Source organism: Gobio gobio (assembly GCF_949357685.1).
Source record: "Gobio gobio genome assembly, chromosome: 23".
Classification (NCBI taxonomy): domain Eukaryota; kingdom Metazoa; phylum Chordata; class Actinopteri; order Cypriniformes; family Gobionidae; genus Gobio; species Gobio gobio.
Genome location: NC_137119.1, coordinates 3,064,930 through 3,087,929, shown reverse-complemented (window position 1 = coordinate 3,087,929; position 23,000 = coordinate 3,064,930). Strand labels below are relative to the sequence as shown.

The 23,000-nt window shown below is 42.5% G+C and overlaps 1 protein-coding gene across 3 annotated transcripts in view; it reads right to left on the bottom strand.

Moving 5' to 3' along the window:
- piezo2a (piezo-type mechanosensitive ion channel component 2a) overlaps window positions 1-23,000 on the bottom strand; it is a 333,058-nt gene that overhangs the window by 5,857 nt on the left and 304,201 nt on the right. For all 3 annotated transcript variants that reach the window (XM_079805932.1, XM_079805930.1, XM_079805931.1), the window contains 11 exons: window positions 21,746-21,860; window positions 18,475-18,622; window positions 17,332-17,546; window positions 16,199-16,357; window positions 12,482-12,629; window positions 12,189-12,377; window positions 6,906-6,998; window positions 6,657-6,826; window positions 2,837-2,953; window positions 1,307-1,386; window positions 1,020-1,233 (listed from right to left, as the gene is read on the bottom strand). In XM_079805932.1, coding sequence (XP_079662058.1) covers window positions 1,020-1,233; window positions 1,307-1,386; window positions 2,837-2,953; window positions 6,657-6,826; window positions 6,906-6,998; window positions 12,189-12,377; window positions 12,482-12,629; window positions 16,199-16,357; window positions 17,332-17,546; window positions 18,475-18,622; window positions 21,746-21,860 — 1,648 coding nt within the window. The remainder of the gene's footprint in view (window positions 1-1,019; window positions 1,234-1,306; window positions 1,387-2,836; window positions 2,954-6,656; window positions 6,827-6,905; window positions 6,999-12,188; window positions 12,378-12,481; window positions 12,630-16,198; window positions 16,358-17,331; window positions 17,547-18,474; window positions 18,623-21,745; window positions 21,861-23,000) is intronic.

The window sequence follows — 23,000 nt, the reverse complement described above, 5'->3', positions numbered from 1 at the left end:
CTCTCACTTGACGTTGAGTTGTGCTGCTGAAACTCGCGCTCAGCCTCAGCAGCTTCTGTGAACATAAAGCCCGCCTACTCTGATTTGATTGGCTTTCTCAAATATGTTGAGATTGACGAGCGGTGACAGACCAATGAGAGCTCAGATCAACACACACACCTCTGCTTCTGACGCGCTCTGCGGATTGAAGAACACGCTGATTAACCCTCGGGGTTCTTCGGGTCAAAAATGACCCGAAGCGTTTTATATTTATATTTTTAAAAATCGTAGCTTCATCGGAATGGTCCGAAACTTGGTGACTTTATTGGTACTTGGTGTATGAACAGGATTTGAAAAGTCTAAGTGGTCATAAAAAAAAATGTACCCTAAATAACGACTTATATAGTGATGACGATTTCAAAACACGACCTCATGAAGCTTCGAAGCGTTATGAATCAGTGAGTCGAATCATGATTCGGATCGCGTGTCAAACCGCCAACCCGCTGAATCGACTCACTGATTCATAACGCTCTGAACCACTGAATCGACTCACTGATTCATAACGCTTCAAACTGCTGAATCGACTCACTGATTCATAACGCTCCAAACTGCTGAATCGACTCACTGATTCATAACGCTCCAAACTGCTGAATCGACTCACTAATTCATAACGCTTCGAAGCTTCATGATGCCTTGTTTTGAAATCGTCATCACTATACAAGTCATTATTTAGGGGATTTTTGCGCACAAAAACTATTCTCGCCGATTCATAAAGTTATTTTAGAACCACTGTAGTGAGATGGACTTTGTAACGACGTCTTTAGTGCCTTTTAGGGGTCTTGAGAGTGTAAAGTGCATTTAGCCAATGGAGGCCTTTCAAAGCCATCAGATTTACACTAAAATATCTTCATTTCTGTTCCGGAGGTCTGACGGCTGTCGAACGACATGAGGATAAGTAATTAATGACATAATTTTCATTTTTGGGTGAACTAAACCTTTAAAGATACGTCCAGAATGTGTAAGCGGTTCATGCGGCTCACCCGTATCCCGCCAGGAAGCCCAGGCTGGGAGGACTGACTTTATCACTGAAGACGTAAAGCTGCAGCCCAGCCTCGCTCTTCTTCTCCAGCTTGGCCTCGGATCTCATCTGGATCTTCCCGGCGGACGGCTGGTCCACGATCCACCACTCCTGGATCTGCTCGCTGCTGTTCTGAGACCTCTCCAGGTCCAGCAGGACGCTCTTATATCCGTCAGCTGAGGAGAGAAGGGCATGAGTACGGCTCGCAGATGATGCTCATGAGGAAAGCTCATCTGGACTCTACATCACCTGCATAAAGCTGAACGATCGGCTTGGCGTTTGAGTCGCTCGGGGCTCGGATGAAGCAGGGAAACACTTTCTCGATCACCCTGTAGAAGAGGAAATGTGCAGTGAATAATTAAACGGGTGGTTGCATGCGATTTCACTTTTTTAACTTTAGTTAGTGTGTAATGTTGCTCCTTGAGCATAAACTGTATCTGCAAAGTTACAGCGCTGAAAGTTCAATGCAAACGGAGATATTGTCTTTTAAAGTTATGGCAGTTTATTGCCTACAAAAATGGCTGGTTGGACTACAACAAGCTTCTTCCCGGGTTGGTGACATCATAAACACCTGCTATCAACATAAACACTGCCCCCGCGAACACGCAACAAATTATGTCAGTTTATTGCCTACAAAAATGGCCGGTTTGGACTACAACAAGCTTCTTCCCGGGTTGGTGACATCATAAACACCTGCTATCAACATAAACACTGCCCCAGCGAACACGCAACAAATTATGGCAGTTTATTGCCTACAAAAATGGCCGGTTTGGACTACAACAAGCTTCTTCCCGGGTTGGTGACATCATAAACACCTGCTATCAACATAAACACTGCCCCCGCGAACACGCAACAAATATGACAGTTTATTGCCTACAAAAACGGCCGGTTTGGACTACAACAAGCTTCTTCCCGGGTTGGTGACATCATAAACACCTGCTATCAACATAAACACTGCCCCCGCGAACACGCAACAAATATGGCAGTTTATTGCCTACAAAAACGGCCGGTTTGGACTACAACAAGCGTCTTCCCGGGTTGGTGACATCATAAACACCTGCTATCAACATAAACACTGCCCCCGCGAACACGCAACAAAGTGTGTCAGTTTATTGCCTACAAAAATGGCCGGTTTGGACTACAACAAGCTTCTTCCCGGGTTGGTGACATCATAAACACCTGCTATCAACATAAACACTGCCCCAGCGAACACGCAACAAATTATGGCAGTTTATTGCCTACAAAAATGGCCGGTTTGGACTACAACAAGCTTCTTCCCGGGTTGGTGACATCATAAACACCTGCTATTAACATAAACACTGCCCCCGTGAACACGCAACAAATTATGTCAGTTTATTGCCTACAAAAATGGCCGGTTTGGACTACAACAAGCTTCTTCCCGGGTTGGTGACATCATAAACACCTGCTATCAACATAAACACTGCCCCCGCGAACACTCAACAAAGTGTGCGAGGCCACGTCAGTCATTACGAAAGAGTGAGAGCTGTTGCAGAACTACAAACTACATTTGGCCATCTAACCAATCTAAGACCATTGTGTTTTTCGGAGGGATGGGCTTCACAGAAGCAGGAAGCAAACGAGCCGTTCAAAGGACAGTGGAGACAGCGGAAAATATAAGAAAAATATGACGTTTTTAAAAAAAAGAAGTATTAAGACATGTTATACTGCGCCCCATAAACACAACCAAGCCTAGACAAAAACCACGGAACCACCCCTTTAAGCGAGTGTGACATTGATCATGTGTGAGTTTGTACTTACACCGCTTTATTTCTGGTTCCATTGAGTAAAGCGATCAGCTCTTGTCTGGTGGTCATGTCTAGATATGTGACGTGTTTGTCCACTGCAAATTCAACCTTCGCTCCCAGACTCAGATTCCTGCAGGAGAGAGGAGGATCATGGGATATATTCCGTCATTCATGCTGGGATGTGCCACAGTAGTGCACTAGCCAGAATTACCATGGACCTAGCATGGTGTGGAGTACACTACTCAGGGTTCCCACTCTTTTTCAGCAACCATTTTCCAGGACATTTTCAATTTTACTACAGCGGGAATAAAAGACAAGGATCATGCCAAATATTGCTTTCTAAGTCTTTAAAAGCTGTACAGTTTATTGTCATTACTTAACAATCCAGCATTTTTGAATATGAGCTCTTAATCATACATTATGACTATGGAAGCTTGTTTACACCACAGAATAGATAATTGTGACTTTTTATCTCGCTATTCTGACTTTCTCGCAATTGCGAGTTTACATATTTGTGATATAAAAGTGAAAATTGTCGCAATTCTTTTTTCCTCAGAATTGGACTTTATAACTTGCAATTGCAGTTTAGATCTCACAATTCTGAGAAAAGAGGTCAGAATTGCAAGAAATAAACTCGAAACTGCGCAAAAAAGTCAATTGTGAAGAAAAGGTCAGAATTGCGAGTTTATATCACGCAATTCTGACTATATCTTGCAATTCTGACTTTATAACACACAATTCTGACTTTATATCAAAATGATGTGATTAGGTAGCAGCTTACGAGTTAACATTCACTGCGTACATTTGAGCAGCTATAGCATTAGCTATTAAACATCATTATTCAAATACTACTCACACGCATCAAACTCAGCATTCCTGAACATGTGCTTTCTGCAACTAGCGCTAATTGTTTGGGCCAGCGATAAACTCTTTATACTCGGCTAAAGAAATAACTTTTTCCCAGACAACAACAAGATTTTCCAGGACATTTTACATTTTCTCTAATTTTCCATGACTGGAAAATTTGTCATCAATTTTCCAGGTTTTCCAGGACGAGTGGGAACCCTGACAACTGTTCAAAAGTAATAAAATCATACTTTTATTCATCAAATAATCCTGAGAAATAAAATGTTTGACAGTTTCCACAGAAATATGAACTGATTTTAACACTGATAATAATCATAAGTGTGTGTTGATATGAGAATGATTAGTGAAGGGTCATGTGACACTGAAGACTGGAGTAATGATGATGAAGATCACAGGATTAAATCACACTTTACTGTATATTCACACAGAGAACAGCTGATCTACACTGGAGGAATATTACACTGATTACTGGAGTTATGATCAGATAAACGCAAATGTTGTTTCAAGAATATTACCCGTATTCAGTTGTCTAAAATAGAAAATTAAGAATTTCAAAAAATAATAACGAATCTTACAAGCAGAGTGAATTAATTGCATAAGCTTAGTGATTGTTGAACAATTTAATGACTCGTCACTAAACGAGTGTGATGATGGAGCAATCGATCATCCAATCAGATGAACTTCACTGTTTGATGATCAAACCACATGTGTCACCCTGGACCACAAAACCACATTTTCTGAATAAATACGCTTTCCAGTGATGTGTGGTTTGTTATGATAGGACAATATTTGTAAATCTGGAATCTGAGGGTGCAAAAAAATCTGCTTTAAAGATGTCCAAATGAAGAACTTCGCAACGCATATTACTACTAATGATACATTTCCGGTTCATGTCACGGTTTTGGAGCCACGGTAACCCCAAAACTCATTAATAAAGAGAGGATTAGACGTGAAATTTGGAATTACTTTGCTTATAAAACTGCTGAAAAACCTTGCCAAGCATCGCTCACTTGCCAGTCCTGTCTTGTATAAGACATTAAGAGATCGACAGGTGAGTTCATAATTCAAACCATCTTATAAAGTTAGACATTTATTTTCTTTTAACACTCGTCAACGCACATAAGATCGTATTGATTAAATATCATGAAATCTCCAGTGTTCGTTTCAACCGTTTAGATTTCATAATATTTGCACACATACTATTGCACTATTTACATTCGCGAAAGACAAAACCAACTGTGTTTATGTGACGACTCACTAAAGATGGACATTTTTGACATCATTTTGTGTGTATTTGAGTAAGGAAAAACAGCGTAATTTGCAATGCGCGAGCTCTTTAGGCTTGTGTGTGTGTGTGTGTGTGTGTGTTGTTGGTATGAGCACAAAGAAAACTCTCTCAAAGAGCTCCCATACCCTGTATTATGAAATTCTATAAAATCGCTTGGAAGTGATTTCCGTCAGCGACAGTGAAAGTGTTGAATCTGAGCGCGCAGATTGCTTTAGTGTAGGTACTGTGGGATTACAAATGTATACATTGTTATATCTAGGTTCTAATGTAGTAGAATATAACTGAAAACATTATCTATATTTGTGTTTTACATTTTGACGTAAACATGAGGAAATTCTAAGGAGATTACATCAGGCTGTGTAAGTGTTTGAGACATTAAGTCTTTTGTCTTTATGCACTTCCTGACTATTTACCTTGACAAGTTTAGAGCAATACTGCCTGAGTGATTGGATTAGCATCTATGCATTTGAATGACAGTTATGCTGATTGAATTATGGCTGATGAGACAGGAATGTTTGGGGTGTGTCTCTATTTTCTTATGTCTCCTCCCCTGCTGTATAATCCCTCCCCTTGAAATGTATATAAAATACAAGGTTCAACTGGCTTTAGTCAGACTTGGAACCTCAGCGGAAAGACAGCACGTTTTCCTCAATAAAGAATCCTGCTGAAAAACCTATCCAAGTTCTCCTGGTCTCTACTTCAAGAAACAACAGAAGTTCACAACAGAACGATGTCTTTTAAAGCCAGAAGCAATTTGCTAATTTTGAGAGCTAGAGAAGGAGACGCGCAGTATTGCTGAAATTACTTCTTACAAAATAGTTAACAAATGCCTGATTTGATGTGATTAATCTTTGTTGATTAATTTAATAATAAACATTTGTGGTAATTTCCCGCTTCATAAAACCCCAAACTTGCCAAATTATGCGCAATACCCGCGCCAAAATTCAGACCCTGTATAGTATCGATTTAATATCGGTACTTCGGTATTAGATTGTGGTACCGTACCGAAGACAAAATTGTGGTATCGAGCCATCCCTACCCCAGGGCAGAGGTGGAAAGTAACGAATTACATTTACTCGCGTTACTGTAATTGAGTAGTTTTTCTGCGTACTTCTACTTTTTTAAGTAGATTTAAAAATCTGTAATTTTACTTTTACTTAAGTATGTTTTGTTTGAAGTATTGTACTTCGCTACATTTTAAACCACATCCGTTACTGAGTAAAAATAAATAATACAAAGGGGGGGGGAAACGCGATCCGGAAACGACTGCATTGAATTGAAGGCGGGAGAACGAACGCAAAAATCACAAAAAGATGGAGACGGACGGACAAGACAGACGTCAGCTGAAAGCGAAACGCCGTCGCGAACCCCTGGATAGGATGGAAAAACTTTGGATATAGACAAAACATAGCCGGGTGTTGTCCTGGAGGATATTAAATTAGCACAAACATGTTGATGTAAAGGAGGAAGCTGTACAATAAATCAAATCGCGACATGATGCTCGTGGTGTTTAACGTCTCAAAAAACATATTTGGGCATGAACATACGGTATGAACATTTCCAGAGCTGATCTGAGACCCCCTAATGAACATGTTCATCATTTTATTTGATTAAAAACCTTTATCAAATACACATATTCAGATCTGAATCCTGTGGTCATGTGACTGTGTGTGTGTACCTCTGGATGCTCCAGGACATGGTGACAGGAAACTGGTCCTCTTTGCTCAGGACGTCCATTAGGTTCTTCCTGCTGGGAGGGCTGATGGTCCACAGGGAGTTCGAGCTTCCTTCCAGCTCTGCCACCGTCACATCCTCCGCTGTATACGCCTCCAGAAACTGCAGTGCACTCTGGGAAAGGGATTGCACTACACTTGAACACAGTTTGTTAATGAAGCTGCTCTGCACTGATGATCCTCCACACACTTACTGGGATGAACTTGTATGATGTCACGAACGTCTGGAAATCTGCGTCTGTGATTTCCTTCAGCTGGTTCTGCTGCGCACTCATAGTGAAGATGGGCTGGAACACACACACACACACACACACACACACACACACACATGTTGGGTTTTCATGTTTTATGGGGACTTTCCATAGGCACAATGGTTTTTATACCGTACATACCGTATATTCTATCCCCCTACACTGCCCCTAAACCTACCCATCACACACACACACACACACACACACACACACACACACACACACACACACACACACACACTGCCCCTGCCCCTAAACCTACCCATCACACACACACACACACACACACACACACACACACACACTGCCCCTGCCCCTAAACCTAACCATCACACACACACACACACACACACACACACACACACACACACACACTGCCCCTAAACCTACCCATCACACACACACACACACACACACACACACTGCCCCTGCCCCTAAACCTACCCATCACACACACACACACACACACACACACACACACACACACACACACACACACACACACTGCCCCTGCCCCTAAACCTAACCATCACACACACACACACACACACACACACACACACACACACACACACACACACACACACACACACACACTGCCCCTAAACCTACCCATCACACACACACACACACACACACACACACACACACACACACACACACTGCCCCTGCCCCTAAACCTACCCATCACACACACACTGCCCCTAAACCTACCCATCACACACACACACACACACACACACACACACACACACACTGCCCCTAAACCTACCCATCACACACACACTGCCCCTAAACCTACCCATCACACACACACACACACACACACTGCCCCTAAACCTACCCATCACAGGAGACATTCTGCATTTTTACATTTTCAAAAAACATCACTTAGTCTGATTTATAAGATGTTTTCCTCATGGGGACCAAAAAATGTCCCCACAAGGACGAGGATTTCGGATATTGCCCTCTTTGTGGGGACATTTTGTCCCCATAACGTAGGGATTACCAGTCCACACACACACACACACACACACACACACACACACACACACACACACACATTAGAGTTACATTACATAATTTTATCATCTACATGCATTGCTCAATTCTGAGATTGTGGGCTATTCGGCTCTTCATAAAATCTGTTTAAGATGAGTGGAAATAAACATCCCAAATACACTTTTAAGTGTTTGTTGTACTTCAACCTCAGATTTGAATCTCAATGCATCTCATTAGAGGCTGTGAGTCTGACATCTGCACTTCCGCAGCTCCACACAGAACAACATTACAGATTTATTCATATCTATATTTTTACTGAGGGGTTTGTTCATATAATAATAACCTGATTTATATAAAATTGTATTCCTACAAACATTGGACTGTTGACATTTAAAAAAAAATATTTTTTTATTTTCCCGATCAGGCATCACATTATGAGCACCTTCCTAATATAGTGTTGGTCCCCCTGACCCATCGAGGCATGGACTCCACTAGACCCCTGAAGCTGTGCTGTGGTATCTGGCATACTAGCAGCAGATCCTTTAAGTCCTGCAAGTTGTGAGGTGGGGCCTCCATGGATCGGACTTGTTTGTTCTGCACATCCCACAGATGCTCGATTGGATTGAGATCTGGGGAATTTGGACTCAAACTCGTTGTTGTGCTGCTCAAACCATTCCTGAAGCATTTGTGCTTTGTGGTGGCCGGTTCTCCACTGGTCCTCCATGACCCTGTGGCCGGTTCTCCACTGGTCCTTCATGACCCTGTGGCCGGTTCTCCTCTGGTCCTTCATGACCCTGTGGCCGGTTCTCCAGTGGTCCTTCATGACCCTGTGGCCGGTTCTCCTCTGGTCCTTCATGACCCTGTGGCCGGTTCTCCACTGGTCCTTCATGACCCTGTGGCCGGTTCTCCTCTGGTCCTTCATGACCCTGTGGCCGGTTCTCCTCTGGTCCTTCAAGACCCTGTGGCCGGTTCTCCACTGGTCCTTCAAGACCCTGTAGCCGGTTCTCCTCTGGTCCTTCAAGACCCTGTGGCCGGTTCTCCTCTGGTCCTTCATGACCCTGTGGCCGGTTCTCCTCTGGTCCTTCAAGACCCTGTAGCCGGTTCTCCACTTTTCCTTCATGACCCTGTGGCCGGTTCTCCAGTGGTCCTTCATGACCCTGTGGCCGGTTCTCCACTTTTCCTTCATGACCCTGTGGCCGGTTCTCCAGTGGTCCTTCATGACCCTGTGGCCGGTTCTCCTCTGGTCCTTCATGACCCTGTGGCCGGTTCTCCTCTGGTCCTTCATGACCCTGTGGCCGGTTCTCCACTGGTCCTTCATGACCCTGTGGCCGGTTCTCCTCTGGTCCTCCATGACCCTGTGGCCGGTTCTCCACTAGTCCTTCATGACCCTGTGGCCGGTTCTCCACTGGTCCTCCATGACCCTGTGGCCGGTTCTCCACTGGTCCTCCATGACCCTGTGGCCGGTTCTCCACTGGTCCTTCATGACCCTGTGGCCGGTTCTCCACTGGTCCTCCATGACCCTGTGGCCGGTTCTCCACTAGTCCTTCATGACCCTGTGGCCGGTTCTCCACTGGTCCTCCATGACCCTGTGGCCGGTTCTCCACTGGTCCTCCATGACCCTGTGGCCGGTTCTCCACTGGTCCTTCATGACCCTGTGGCCGGTTCTCCACTGGTCCTCCATGACCCTGTGGCCGGTTCTCCACTAGTCCTTCATGACCCTGTGGCCGGTTCTCCACTGGTCCTCCATGACCCTGTGGCCGGTTCTCCACTGGTCCTCCATGACCCTGTGGCCGGTTCTCCACTGGTCCTTCATGACCCTGTGGCCGGTTCTCCACTGGTCCTCCATGACCCTGTGGCCGGTTCTCCACTAGTCCTTCATGACCCTGTGGCCGGTTCTCCACTGGTCCTTCATGACCCTGTGGCCGGTTCTCCACTGGTCCTCCATGACCCTGTGGCCGGTTCTCCACTGGTCCTCCATGACCCTGTGGCCGGTTCTCCACTGGTCCTCCATGACCCTGTGGCCGATTGTCCACTGGTCCTTCATGACCCTGTGGCCGGTTCTCCACTGGTCCTCCATGACCCTGTGGCCGGTTCTCCTCTGGTCCTCCATGACCCTGTGGCCGGTTCTCCACTGGTCCTCCATGACCCTGTGGCCGGTTCTCCACTGGTCCTCCATGACCCTGTGGCCGGTTCTCCTCTGGTCCTCCATGACCCTGTGGCCGGTTCTCCACTGGTCCTTCATGACCCTGTGGCCGGTTCTCCACTGGTCCTCCATGACCCTGTGGCCGGTTCTCCACTGGTCCTTCATGACCCTGTGGCCGGTTCTCCACTGGTCCTTCATGACCCTGTGGCCGGTTCTCCACTGGTCCTCCATGACTCTGTGGCCGGTTCTCCACTGGTCCTTCATGACCCTGTGGCCAGTTCTCCACTGGTCCTTCATGACCCTGTGGCCGGTTCTCCACTGGTCCTTCATGACCCTGTGGCCGGTTCTCCACTGGTCCTTCATGACCCTGTGGCCGGTTCTCCACTGGTCCTTCATGACCCTGTGGCCGGTTCTCCTCTGGTCCTTCATGACCCTGTGGCCGGTTCTCCAGTGGTCCTTCATGACCCTGTGGCCGGTTCTCCTCTGGTCCTTCATGACCCTGTGGCCGGTTCTCCACTGGTCCTTCATGACCCTGTGGCCGGTTCTCCTCTGGTCCTTCATGACCCTGTGGCCGGTTCTCCTCTGGTCCTTCATGACCCTGTGGCCGGTTCTCCAGTGGTCCTTCATGACCCTGTGGCCGGTTCTCCTCTGGTCCTTCATGACCCTGTGGCCGGTTCTCCTCTGGTCCTTCATGACCCTGTGGCCGGTTCTCCACTGGTCCTTCATGACCCTGTGGCCGGTTCTCCTCTGGTCCTCCATGACCCTGTGGCCGGTTCTCCACTGGTCCTTCATGACCCTGTGGCCGGTTCTCCACTGGTCCTCCATGACCCTGTGGCCGGTTCTCCACTGGTCCTTCATGACCCTGTGGCCGGTTCTCCACTGGTCCTCCATGACTCTGTGGCCGGTTCTCCACTGGTCCTTCATGACCCTGTGGCCAGTTCTCCACTGGTCCTTCATGACCCTGTGGCCGGTTCTCCACTGGTCCTTCATGACCCTGTGGCCGGTTCTCCTCTGGTCCTTCATGACCCTGTGGCCGGTTCTCCAGTGGTCCTTCATGACCCTGTGGCCGGTTCTCCTCTGGTCCTTCATGACCCTGTAGCCGGTTCTCCACTTTTCCTTCATGACCCTGTGGCCGGTTCTCCACTTTTCCTTCATGACCCTGTGGCCGGTTCTCCACTTTTCCTTCATTGGCCCTTGTCAAACTCGCTCTAATCCTTACGCTTGCCCATTTTTCCTGCTTCTATCACATCAACTCTGAGGACAAAATGTTCACTTGCTGCCTAATATATCCCACCCACTAACAGAGATCATCAGTGTTATTCACTGGTCATAATGTTATGCCTGATCGGTGTATATAGTAAGTAATGCATTTTTTGTAACACTACTAATTATATGTATATTATGATGATGTATAGATTTGATATATAAAGGTTTAAAGCATATAAAACACAAATATTTTAATGACTCAATCATGTCTTATAATGCATTGTATATTCTTATGAATAATTGTAACCACCGTTATAATACATTATAATTAGGGCTGTCAAAAGATTAATCGCGATTAATCGCATCCAAAATAAAAGTTTGTGTTTACATAATATATGTGTGTGTACTCTGTTAATTATTATTTATATATAAATACACACACATTCACGTATATATTTAAGAAATATTTGCATGTATATACATTTATATAATCTATAATATATATAAATATAAATGTTTTATATATAAAAATAATATTTTTTTCTTAAATATATACATGAATGTGTGTGTATTTATATATAAATAATAATTAACAGAGTACACACACATATATTATGTAAACACAAACTTTTATTTTGAATGCGATTAATCGCGATTAATCTTTTGACAGCCCTAATTATAACACTTATCTATGAATTGAACTGCAAATATACTGCATTTTAAAAACTGGTTACAATCATTTATGAAAAGATATAATGCATTATAACGTATAAATATCTCTATAAGGCATAATACATAAAGGCTTTAAGTACAATGTGTCTGTATTTTTGGGGGGTTTGGGCTTCAGTTGAGGATAATAGCTGTGATTTGAGTACCTGAAAGCCGCCCAGTGTGATGGTGACCGACACATCCAGGGGTTTGTTGACCACTCCAGCCACAGATTTGACCAGAGACATGAAGAGCAGAGGAAACCAGACGATGCAGATGAGCAGCATCACGATCATCCCACCCATCCCGTACTTCACCACCTTCTTCTTCTTCTGTCCTCGCGGCTGAGGATACCTCTGAAAACACCAGCGGGAGACTTAGAGGTGCAGCGCATCCTCGGCCAGAAGCTGACCGGCTGACGGACACATCCCAGCATTCCCAGTTTGGAACGAAGCCTCACCTTTTCCGACTCTCTCCAGCACTTGAGCACAAAGATGTGAGCGTAGATGTCCTCCACACAGATCCAGCTGGACAGGCTGAGGGTGGTGTCGGTCCAGACCCAGTCCATCACCGCCCGAAGCTCCGTCAGGAAGGGCACCAGCCGGAAGCTGGACATTCATTCAGAGTGTTGGGGAAAGTTACTTTGAAAAGTAATGCATTACAATATTGCGTTACTCCTTTAAAAAGTAACTAATAGAGTTACTTTTTAAGAAAAGTAATGCGTTACGTTACTTTTGCGTTACTTTTTCTCACCTGGGCTGGGCTTGTTTATGTTTTTTTTTTTTATATAACAAAAAAGTTATATTTTTGTGCAACGGTAAAGACCTCTTTATACCAAAATGTAAATAATGCGCCCCAGGCTGAGGTAAAAATGCAGATTCCCGCATGAACACTAGAGGGCGCAGCTCTGGATAATGGAGAATAGGACGCAGGAGAAAAAAGTTTTCCCCATAAAAACAAAAAATCTAGTTATTTTCATCATCAAAGGTCAGCAGCAAGACTTTGGTAAATTAAATATAAAGGTAGATTATGCATAAAAATAATTATTTAATTATTGGAGGTTTGCATAGTATTCTGATTTTGCATTTGACTGATTTTATTCATTTTGAGGAGAACAGAATCTTTATTGTGCAAGTGAGATAAATAAATGCTCACATTTAGTCTAGAACTACAATAACCATCATGTTCACACACACACACACACACACACACACACACACGCCTCTACTCTTATTATTCTCAACATGAGCTGTCAATCAAATTAATGTGAAAAAGTAACTCAGATATTTTGTTGTAAATTTGAAAAGTAATGCGTTACTTTACTAGTTACTTGGAAAAAGTAATATTATTACGTAACTCAAGTTACTTGTAATGCGTTTCCCCAACACTGCTCATTCAGAGATGGCAAACTCAACATTATGTCTAGTATTGGGAACAAATGTGAATCATCTTTGGCATAAAGTAATAAGAGGATGTTATGATGATGCTGGTAGAGATGATATGAAGCCTAACTGTGTGTTCACACCGCCGGCGGCGAGAGCGGCGTGTCTTGGACGATTTGGGCGTCGAGGAGGACAACTTTATGATAATGAGCTATGACGTGGTTTGGCGGCAACCAATGGGAATGTAGAAGCCCTCTCCGCTTGAGAGGACTCCAGAGCAGAGTCCAGCACGGGTGAATATTGCTGAAACGGGTGAAAAACATCCTACTGTGTCGGATACGGGTGCGGGTCGGGTCGGACAAGGGAGAACACGGGTTTAAACACGGGTTTTAAACAGTCACGTGCAAACGAATATAGGCCTAAAAATATATGCATGTATATTGTAGATGTGTTCCTAAAAATATGCATATACAAAAATATGCCTTGCCTGTATTTCAAGTTGATAAAATAATTTAAAATCCATATCAGTTTATTTGTGGCCGTGCGGCGCGCGCCCTCCCAGGAGAATCACAACCGCGCGCGCTCTGCACTGCAGTCGTCAAGATGTGGAAGTTCATCGCTGAGGAAGCACGCAGCTAACTGTGGTAACCAAACCAAGCACACGCAGTTCAATCGAACAGTATTTTTGTTATGGTTCCTGAGTTTAGTCTCTTAATAACACTGTCTTAGTAGCCTACAGTAAGCCACGTTGAGCGTTTTTTTATAATGGTTTTCTATGGGAGGAAAACGCTTAACGTGTAATTTTTAAACATTTTGGGCTCATCTGATTTTTTGTACATAGTATACGTTATTAATATTATGTTTACTGAGTTTGGTCTCTTAATAACAGTGTCTTACCTACATTAAGCCACGTTAAGCGTTTTAGAATGTCCCGAAGTTGTCGTTAAGTTAATGGTCGTGTAATAACTTATGTATGCTGGCAATAAACATTTTTGTAAGTGTGTCTATAATGTAATATGCTAAACTGATTTTATTGCGGGTGCGGGTCGGGTGTCGGTTCTATTTTAAGCGGGTCGGGTGTGGATTTTATTTAGTGCTGTTGTCGGAAAACGGGTCGGATGCGGGTTTAAGCACTGCGGGTGCGGGTTTACAATCGGACCCGTGCAGGACTCTGCTCCAGAGAGCACAGTCCTGCACACTTTGGTTCCGATCACAGGGTTTTTCCTGGGTCAAAAATGGTCTTCGGTGGTGGTTCACACACACACACACACACACACACACACACACACACACACACACACACACACACACACACACACACCTTACCCATGTGATCTGCGAGCGCAATACTGACAATAAATTAAAGAAATGCTAGTAATTTTGATCTCTCATATTATGTATGATCTCTTACATCGATGTTTCTTTTGTTCCTCATTTTTTACACTATTTACAGACATTTTTTTTGGTATATAATCATATCAATATTAAAAAGTAGCATTAAAAATTAACAAATAGCCTAATTTCCTGCCATATGCAATTTAATAAAGCTAATATATCCCCAGACAGGGGATTTTATCTTTATTTTTATTTCCTTTTAATTTCCTTTTAATTCCTATTATAACTATTATACTATGTATATTTTTATTTTATTCACTTATAACTATTTTAACTTCATTTCTGTGTAAAGCACTTTGAATTGCCACTGTGTATGAAATGTGCTATACAAATAAACTTACCTTGCCTTGCCTTGCCTAATAACAACTGGTTTCACCTCACGCCAGTCTAAAGGATTTTAGGCAATTTATTTTACTACAGATTGTCAACAGAAATAAACTGAAATACTGTGGATAATTAAAACTAATTCTTACTATCCACTCTTGCTAAATGGGGTGAGCTCACTTGTGTTCTGAGTAAATGATTAAACTGATTTGTGAGTTCAGTGTTGAGCAGATCAGATGTTTTAACCAGTCGTTAAAATGATTCGGTTCAAAGGAGTCATTAGGTCGTGAATCGGACACTAGCAGACGCGTTGTGTGTGTAATTAAAGTTAAAGTACGTTTTTTATGTTTTTAAAAGTCTCTTCTGCTCATTAAGGCTGCGTTTATTTGGTCAAAATACAGAAAAAATTATGAAATATTATTATAAGGTAAATCAGCTGTTCTCTATGTGAATATATAGTAAAGTGTGATTTAATCCTGTGATCAAATCATCATTACTCCAGTCTTCAGTGTCACATGACCCTTCACTAATCATTCTCATATCAACACACACTTATGATTATTATCAGTGTTGAAAACAGATCATATTTTGCTGGAAACTGATACATTTTATTTCTCAGGATTCTTTGATGAATATAAAGTTCAGAAGAGCAGCGTTTATCTGAAATATAATCTTTTATCACATTATAAATGTCTTGACTGTCACTTTTTTCAGTGTTTGGTGAATAAAAGTATGAATTTCTTACAGAAAAATACACAAACTTTTAAATGATAGTGAATATATAATAACATATTTTAGACACATTATTGACATCTATGAAAGCGTGTTTCCGCCATGGAATAAAAAATAAAGGTAATTGATCTTTTTATCTCACAATTGTGTTCATATTTCACTGAGATACTCGATAACTTTTTCTTGCAATTGCAGGTTTGTATAAAAAAATATTGCAACTTTTTAATCCCACAATTCTTAGTTTTTCCTGAGTTTAGATATAAACAGATGGATTTATGTTTTTATGCTGTGGCAGAATCAAGCTTCCATAGACGCCCCGTGAGTGGAGTGTGGCGGTTTCTCACCCCTGGAAGAGGAAGAGATTGACGTAGTTATAGCTCTTGGTCAGGAAGTTGCCCAGCACACGGGTCGGGTAACCGCAGCGGATCTGATATGCCGACAGACCGAAGTAGATGCACTTCACAAAGTACCAGAGCTGGGCGACTGTGTTCTGACTGAAACGCCTAGGAGATTAAAGCATCCAATCATATGTCAGATCAGAGCGTCTTAAAGGGTTAGTTCACCCAAAAATGAAAATTCTGTCATTAATGACTGACCCTCATGTCGTTGGACACCCGTAAGACCTCCGTTCATCTTCAGAACACAAATTAAGATATTTTTGTTGAAAGCTGAGAAAGGCTTCAGATAGGCCTCCATTGGTATTCAGTACATTTACACTCTCAAGACCCATAAAAGGCACTTAAAACGTCGTTACAAAGTCCATCTCACCACAGTGACTCTACAATAATTTTACGAAGCGACGACAATAGTTTTTGTGCGAAAAAAAAATCAAAATAACACCTTTATCCAGCTTGTTCTTGTCTTCCGTGTGTCTCCACGACGCATGCGCGAGAATATGAGCAGATCCGGCGTTCGGGAATCCATGAAATGCTCACTGTAGCCCCATTTTGAGAACTACACCGAGACCTAAAGCACGATCAGTGTAGAATTCAACAGCTGAGATACGCGCGTCTTCCTCTGCTCGTAAACAAATCTCTTCTGGGTCATGTGTCCGAACGCCGGATCTGCTCATATTCTCGCGCGTGCGTCGTGGAGACACACACGGAAGACAAGAACAAGCTGGATAAAGGCGTTATTTAGATTTTTTTTTGCGCATAAAAACTATTGTCGTCGCTTCGTAAAATTATTGTTGAGCCACTGTGGTGAGATGGACTTTGTAACGACGTTTTTAGTGCCTTTTATGGGTCTTGTGAGTGTAAATGTACTGAATACCAATGGAGGCCTATCTGAAGCCTTTCTCAGCATCAGCTTTACACTAAAATATCTTCATTTGTGTCTGAAGATGAACGGAGGTCTGACGGGTGTCCAACCACATGAGGGTGAGGAATTAATCACAGAATTTTCATTTTTGGGTGAACTAACCCTTTAAACACCATCAATATTGAATTGCTGTGATTGGTCGTATAGCGATAGAGACCTATCAGTGACGCCCGGGAGAATGAAGAACATCCAGAAGTGAATGCCGAAGACCAGGATGACCTGAAAGATGACCTTTCCCATCACGGTCTTCCTCAGATACAGCGCACGATCCACCACCATGGTGCCGAACTGGATCAGCACCATCACCAGGAACGCCTCGGGAACCTGGTCTTCTGACAGGGAGGAAGTGATGTCAGCAGCCGCAGAGTATTTCTGTGGAGAAAGAGATTTCATTTCAGTTATGGAGTTTAAAGGGATAGTTCACCCAAAAAATGAAAATTAGCCAATGATTTCCTCACCCTCAAGTCATCCGAGGTGTGTATGAGATTCTTCTTTCAGACAAATAAAATCTGAGATATATTACACAAGTCCAGGCATAGTTGCTCTGTTTTTGAAGTCCATAAAAAGTGCATCTGTCCATCATATAACTGCTCCACGCGGCTCTGGGGTGTTAATAAAGGCCTTCTGAAGCGAATCGATGCGTTTGTGTAAGAAAAATATTCATATATTTAAAACTTTATCAAGTAAACTTTCGACAGACCGCCTTCCGTGGAAAAGTGTTGAATGTTGAAAGTGAAACTCAAGATGTGTTCGTGACGTCATGACCTGGTGGCGTTAGTCTTTCGATTGACAGGGGAACTTTCAACAATTTTTCCATAAATTGAACAGGGAAGGCGGTCGGCTGAAAGTTTACTTTATAAAGTTTTAAATATGGATATTTTTCTTACACAAACGCATCGATTCGCTTCAGAAGGCCTTTATTAACACCCCAGAGCCGCGTGGAGCAGTTATATGATGGGCAGATGCACTTTTTATGGACTTCAAAAACAGAGCAACTATGAATCCAATTCTAATGCTTGGATTAGCCTGGACTTGTGTAATATAACTCAGATTATATTCGTCTGAAAGAAGAATCTCATACACACCTAGGATGACTTGAGGGTGAGTAAATTATGGGCTAATTTTCATTTTTGGGTGAACTATCCCTTTAAAGGAATAGTTCACCCCAAAATGAAAACTACAAATCAGCTAATGTGCAGAAAATGAAGGGGTTACACTCTAAAACATACACAAAACACACAACATCGCAACTTTAAGTAAGGATTTCGTATATGAATCTGCCGTATGAAGCTCTACAAACCCCGAAGGCCCAAAATCCGAACACGATGATGATGAAGTCGACCGTGTCGGCCAGAAACATGAGCACATAAACGTCTGTGACCGCGCTGTACTCCGGGTGGATCAGGTTATAGAAGAACTGCCTGATGGGAATGTAGATATCCAGAACCCTGAAACAACAGAAGACTGAAGAGTTAAAGGGACAGTTCACCCAAAAATGAAAATTCTGTCATCATTTACTAATCCTCAAGTTGTTTCAAACCTGTGTGAGTTTCTTTGTTCTGCTGAACACAAAAGAAGATATTTTGAAGAATGTTTGTTACCAAGCAGAGAGAGCAACCATTGACGTGTGGTATTACAAATTTAAAGGGTTAGTTCCCCCAAAAATGTAAATTCTGTCATTAATTACTGACCCTCATGTGGTTGGACACCCGTCAGACCTCCGTTCATCTTCAGACACAAATGAAGATATTTTAGTGTAAATCTGATGCTCTGAAAGGCCTCCATTGGCTCAACTTTACACTCTCAAGACCCTTAAAAGGCACTAAAGACGTCGTTACAAAGTCCATCTCACTACAGTGGCTCTACAATAACTTTATGAATCAGCGACAATAGTTTTTGTGCGCAAAAAACCCCCTAAATAACGACTTATATAGTGATGACAATTTCAAAACACGGCCTCATGAAGCTTCGAAGCATTATGAATCAGTGAGTCGAATCATGATTCGGATCGCGTGTCAAACCGCCAAACTGCTGACTTGACTCACTGATTCATAACGCTCTGAACCGCTGAATCGACTCACTGATTCATAACGCTCTGAACCGCTGAATCGACTCACTGATTCATAACGCTCTGAACAGCTGAATCGACTCACTGATTCATAACGCTCTGAACCGCTGAATCGACTCACTGATGCATAACGCTTCAAACCGCTGAATCGACTCACTGATTCATAACGCTTCAAACCGCTGAATCGACTCACTGATTCATAACGTTCCAAACCGCTGAATCGACTCACTGATTCATAACGCTTCAAACCGCTGAATCGACTCACTGATGCATAACGCTTCAAACCGCTGAATCGACTCACTGATTCATAACGCTTCAAACCGCTGAATCGACTCACTGATTCATAACGTTCCAAACCGCTGAATCGACTCACTGATTCATAATGCTGGAACCGCTGATTCGACTCACTGATTCATAACGCTTCAAACCGCTGAATCGACTCACTGATTCATAACGCTCCAAACCGCTGAATCGACTCACTGATTCATAACGCTCGAACCGCTGATTCGACTCACTGATTCATAACGCTTCGAAGCTTCATGAGGCCGTGTTTTGAAATCGTCATCACTATATAAGTCGTTATTTAGGGTTTTTTTGTGCACAAAAACTATTCTTGCCGGTTCATAAAGTTATTGTAGAGCCGCTGTAGTGAGATGGACTTTGTAACGATGTCTTTAGTGTCTTTTAAGGGTCTTGAGAGTGTAAAGTGCATTGAGCCAATGGAGGCCTTTCAGAGCATCAGATTTACACTAAAATATCTTCATTTGTGTCTGAAGATGAACGGAGGTCTGACGGGTGTCCAACCACATGAGGCTCAGTCATTAATGACAGAATTTTCATTTTTGGGTGAACTAACCCTTTAAGAAAGTACATTGCATTTAGCATTTAAGGTAAAAAATGATGATATGAGATGAATTAGTCTGCTATGCAAATCTTCCAGACCTGTTTTACTGATTTCAGAGGCTCTAGCAAGAGTCTCTTTTCCTGCCAGACCTGTTTTCTCTATTGTGTTTTAAATGAGATCACTGAGATCCCACCTTTCGGAGCCCAGATGTTGCCCCTTTTGTCTTTAATGGCTCTGGGATGGCTCTTGGAATTGGAGTTCCTGGCCAGTATCAGCATGCGAATAGTTAAGCTGATTCAATGGGACTGGTAGGGATTTCATAGTAGGGTGTGTCCTTTAGCTACACAACATATGCATTCCTTTGTTTGAATGTCTCCTCCCCTGCTGTATAATCCCTCCCCTGAAATCTAGATAAATTGCATTATTTTGTACTGTTAAATCAGACTGTTCGGACGACCTGCAGCACAGAGAGTTCTCATTAAAAGAATAACTTCTGTTTGATCCCGAAGTCTCCAGGGGCCTGTACCATGATGGAAGTTTAACAAAGTCAGGGTTACAGGATTAGTTTCGAGTTAGGCAAAACCAAACCAATGTATTCAGGCTTTGTTGGTCCCATGATGCTGATCATCAGCTTTCTCTGTCAACTCAGGCTTTGATCCTGAGTTTAGGAGTTTAGCTGTGACATCAGCAGTGAACAGCCAATCACAGGCTATGGATCAGTCAAACTGAGATTCACTTCACTCTTCTGCAGAATATACATGATTGAAAAATATTAAGAATTTAAACAAATTTACACAGAAGAAAAGAGCTGTCGAGGACAACTTTAAGAAAAATCTTATACGTCAATGCAAGTAAAAGTTATGAAGTTAGTTTATCTGATATGTAGAGAGAATTGAACATTTATGCTCACATGTAATTTTTTTATAGATTTAGTTATTGAATTTAAAGCTTATTTGTATGACCTTTATAAAGGCTATTTATTTTAATATTAACAAAATGCCTATTAATGATTGATTAACTCAAATGATACATGTGTAATTGATTAAGGGTATAATAATTACATAAATTATATTTAAATAATTCAAAATTATTATTATTTTAAATAAGTCTTTAATAGCCATTAGCTAGTGACCTTTAATTTGGAGTAGAAACAGTGTCTTTATTGCATCAGATATGTGTCACTTTGCTCACAGCTGATTGGTCCAATATCAGTTTGCGATCTCTAATCCAGAACATAACCTGCCCTGGAGCAGGCTAGCTGTGGAGCGTAAGTTACTGTGGAGATGAACACAGCTAAAAGCCAAACCACTTTATTGGTACCTAAAACCCAGGATTGGCACAAACTAAGCTTAAACATATCTGGCTAGCAGCTAAACCGGCTTCATGGTATCGGCCCCTGGTCTTCATCTTCTGAGTTTCCTACACTTTAGAAGATAAAAGTTCACAACAATAGTATTTCTTCCCCTACTATGGTAGTCAATGGTTGCTCTCTCTGCTTTATTACAAACATTCTTCACTCTAGCTTCTTTTGTGTTCAACAGAACAAAGAAATTCATACAGGTTTGGAACAACTTGAGGGTGAGTAAATGATGACAGAATTTTCATTTTTGGGTGAACTGTCCCTTTAAACACTGGTGTGATGATGTCACGATGCCTTACGTTTTGACAGTGAAGCGCTTGGCCTTGATGAGCTGCTCTCTGAGCTTGTCCAAAATCAGTTCCTTGCGGCTTTTCTGCAGAGCGCTCAGTGAGCGACGCACACTCTTCCCGCTGCCTGCGGACACACACATTTACACACACATCTCAGTAGGGTTGGGAACCGAGAACCAATTCTTATGCAGAACCGAAACTGATTTTTGAAAAATACCAGAACCGCGCGAAATTCCTAAGTTTCGGTTACGAAAACGGTTCTGGTCACAAGTATGGATTCATTTCCAAAGAATGAATGATAATGAAGCAAAATGTAACACATGTGAAAAGTTAATAACATGCAAAGGAGGCTGCACTAGCAATTTGACAAAGAGTGCCACATGGCTTATACCAGATTTATAGTGAAAGGCCTATATATATTAGGGATGCACCGAATCCAGATTTTTGGGGTTCGGCCGAATACCGAATCCACTGGTCAAGATTCGGCCGAATCCGAATCCGAATACCGAATCCTACTCCCATCCGCAGTCCATTATCAAAGTAAACACATTAGTTAACAACGTCCACAGCAGTGTAGGGATGCCATTAACTGTTTTGGTCAAGTTTACTAAAGTAAACATTGTCGTGTATGTTCTTCTCGACGCTATTTCATGATGGTTTATAGAAAAATTACCCCGAGTCGTCCTCTGTTGTTTCAAAGAACAACCCAACGGAGAGCGCAGGAGGCGCGCGCTAGGGTTGTGCCGACATCGTAATGCCACGCCCCCGTTGCGAGTCTGACAGCGTATTAGTTAAACTAAAAACTTAGCAGGGATTGCTCTGTAAATTAAATTGAGAATGTAACTAATGCATATATGCTATTTTAAATACTGTAGTCTATGCCAGATATAGAGCTACATTTTGAAATCATTTGAGGCTGAAACATCCATAAGCATGCGTGTTTATTTTAGCACTTCCGTCAGTGAAACAACACACTACAGCCTATAAAACATCTAAACGATTATCAGTAAATAATGGTAACCTCAAGAATATATGAAAATTAAATATTAGTTAGAAAAATATTTGATTCATACTATTTCCCCGCAAAGATGTGTCATATACCGCTCTGCGCTTTGAGAGGAATGGGACACTGAATAGACACCTTCTTGAATATCTTTGTCATCATATGTTCTACTGATGTTGCAAAGCAACACTTGTTGTAAAAGGTCTGAAGAGCGGATTTTATTTTCCACAGGGTCAAGACATTTAGACAATGTTTGATTAT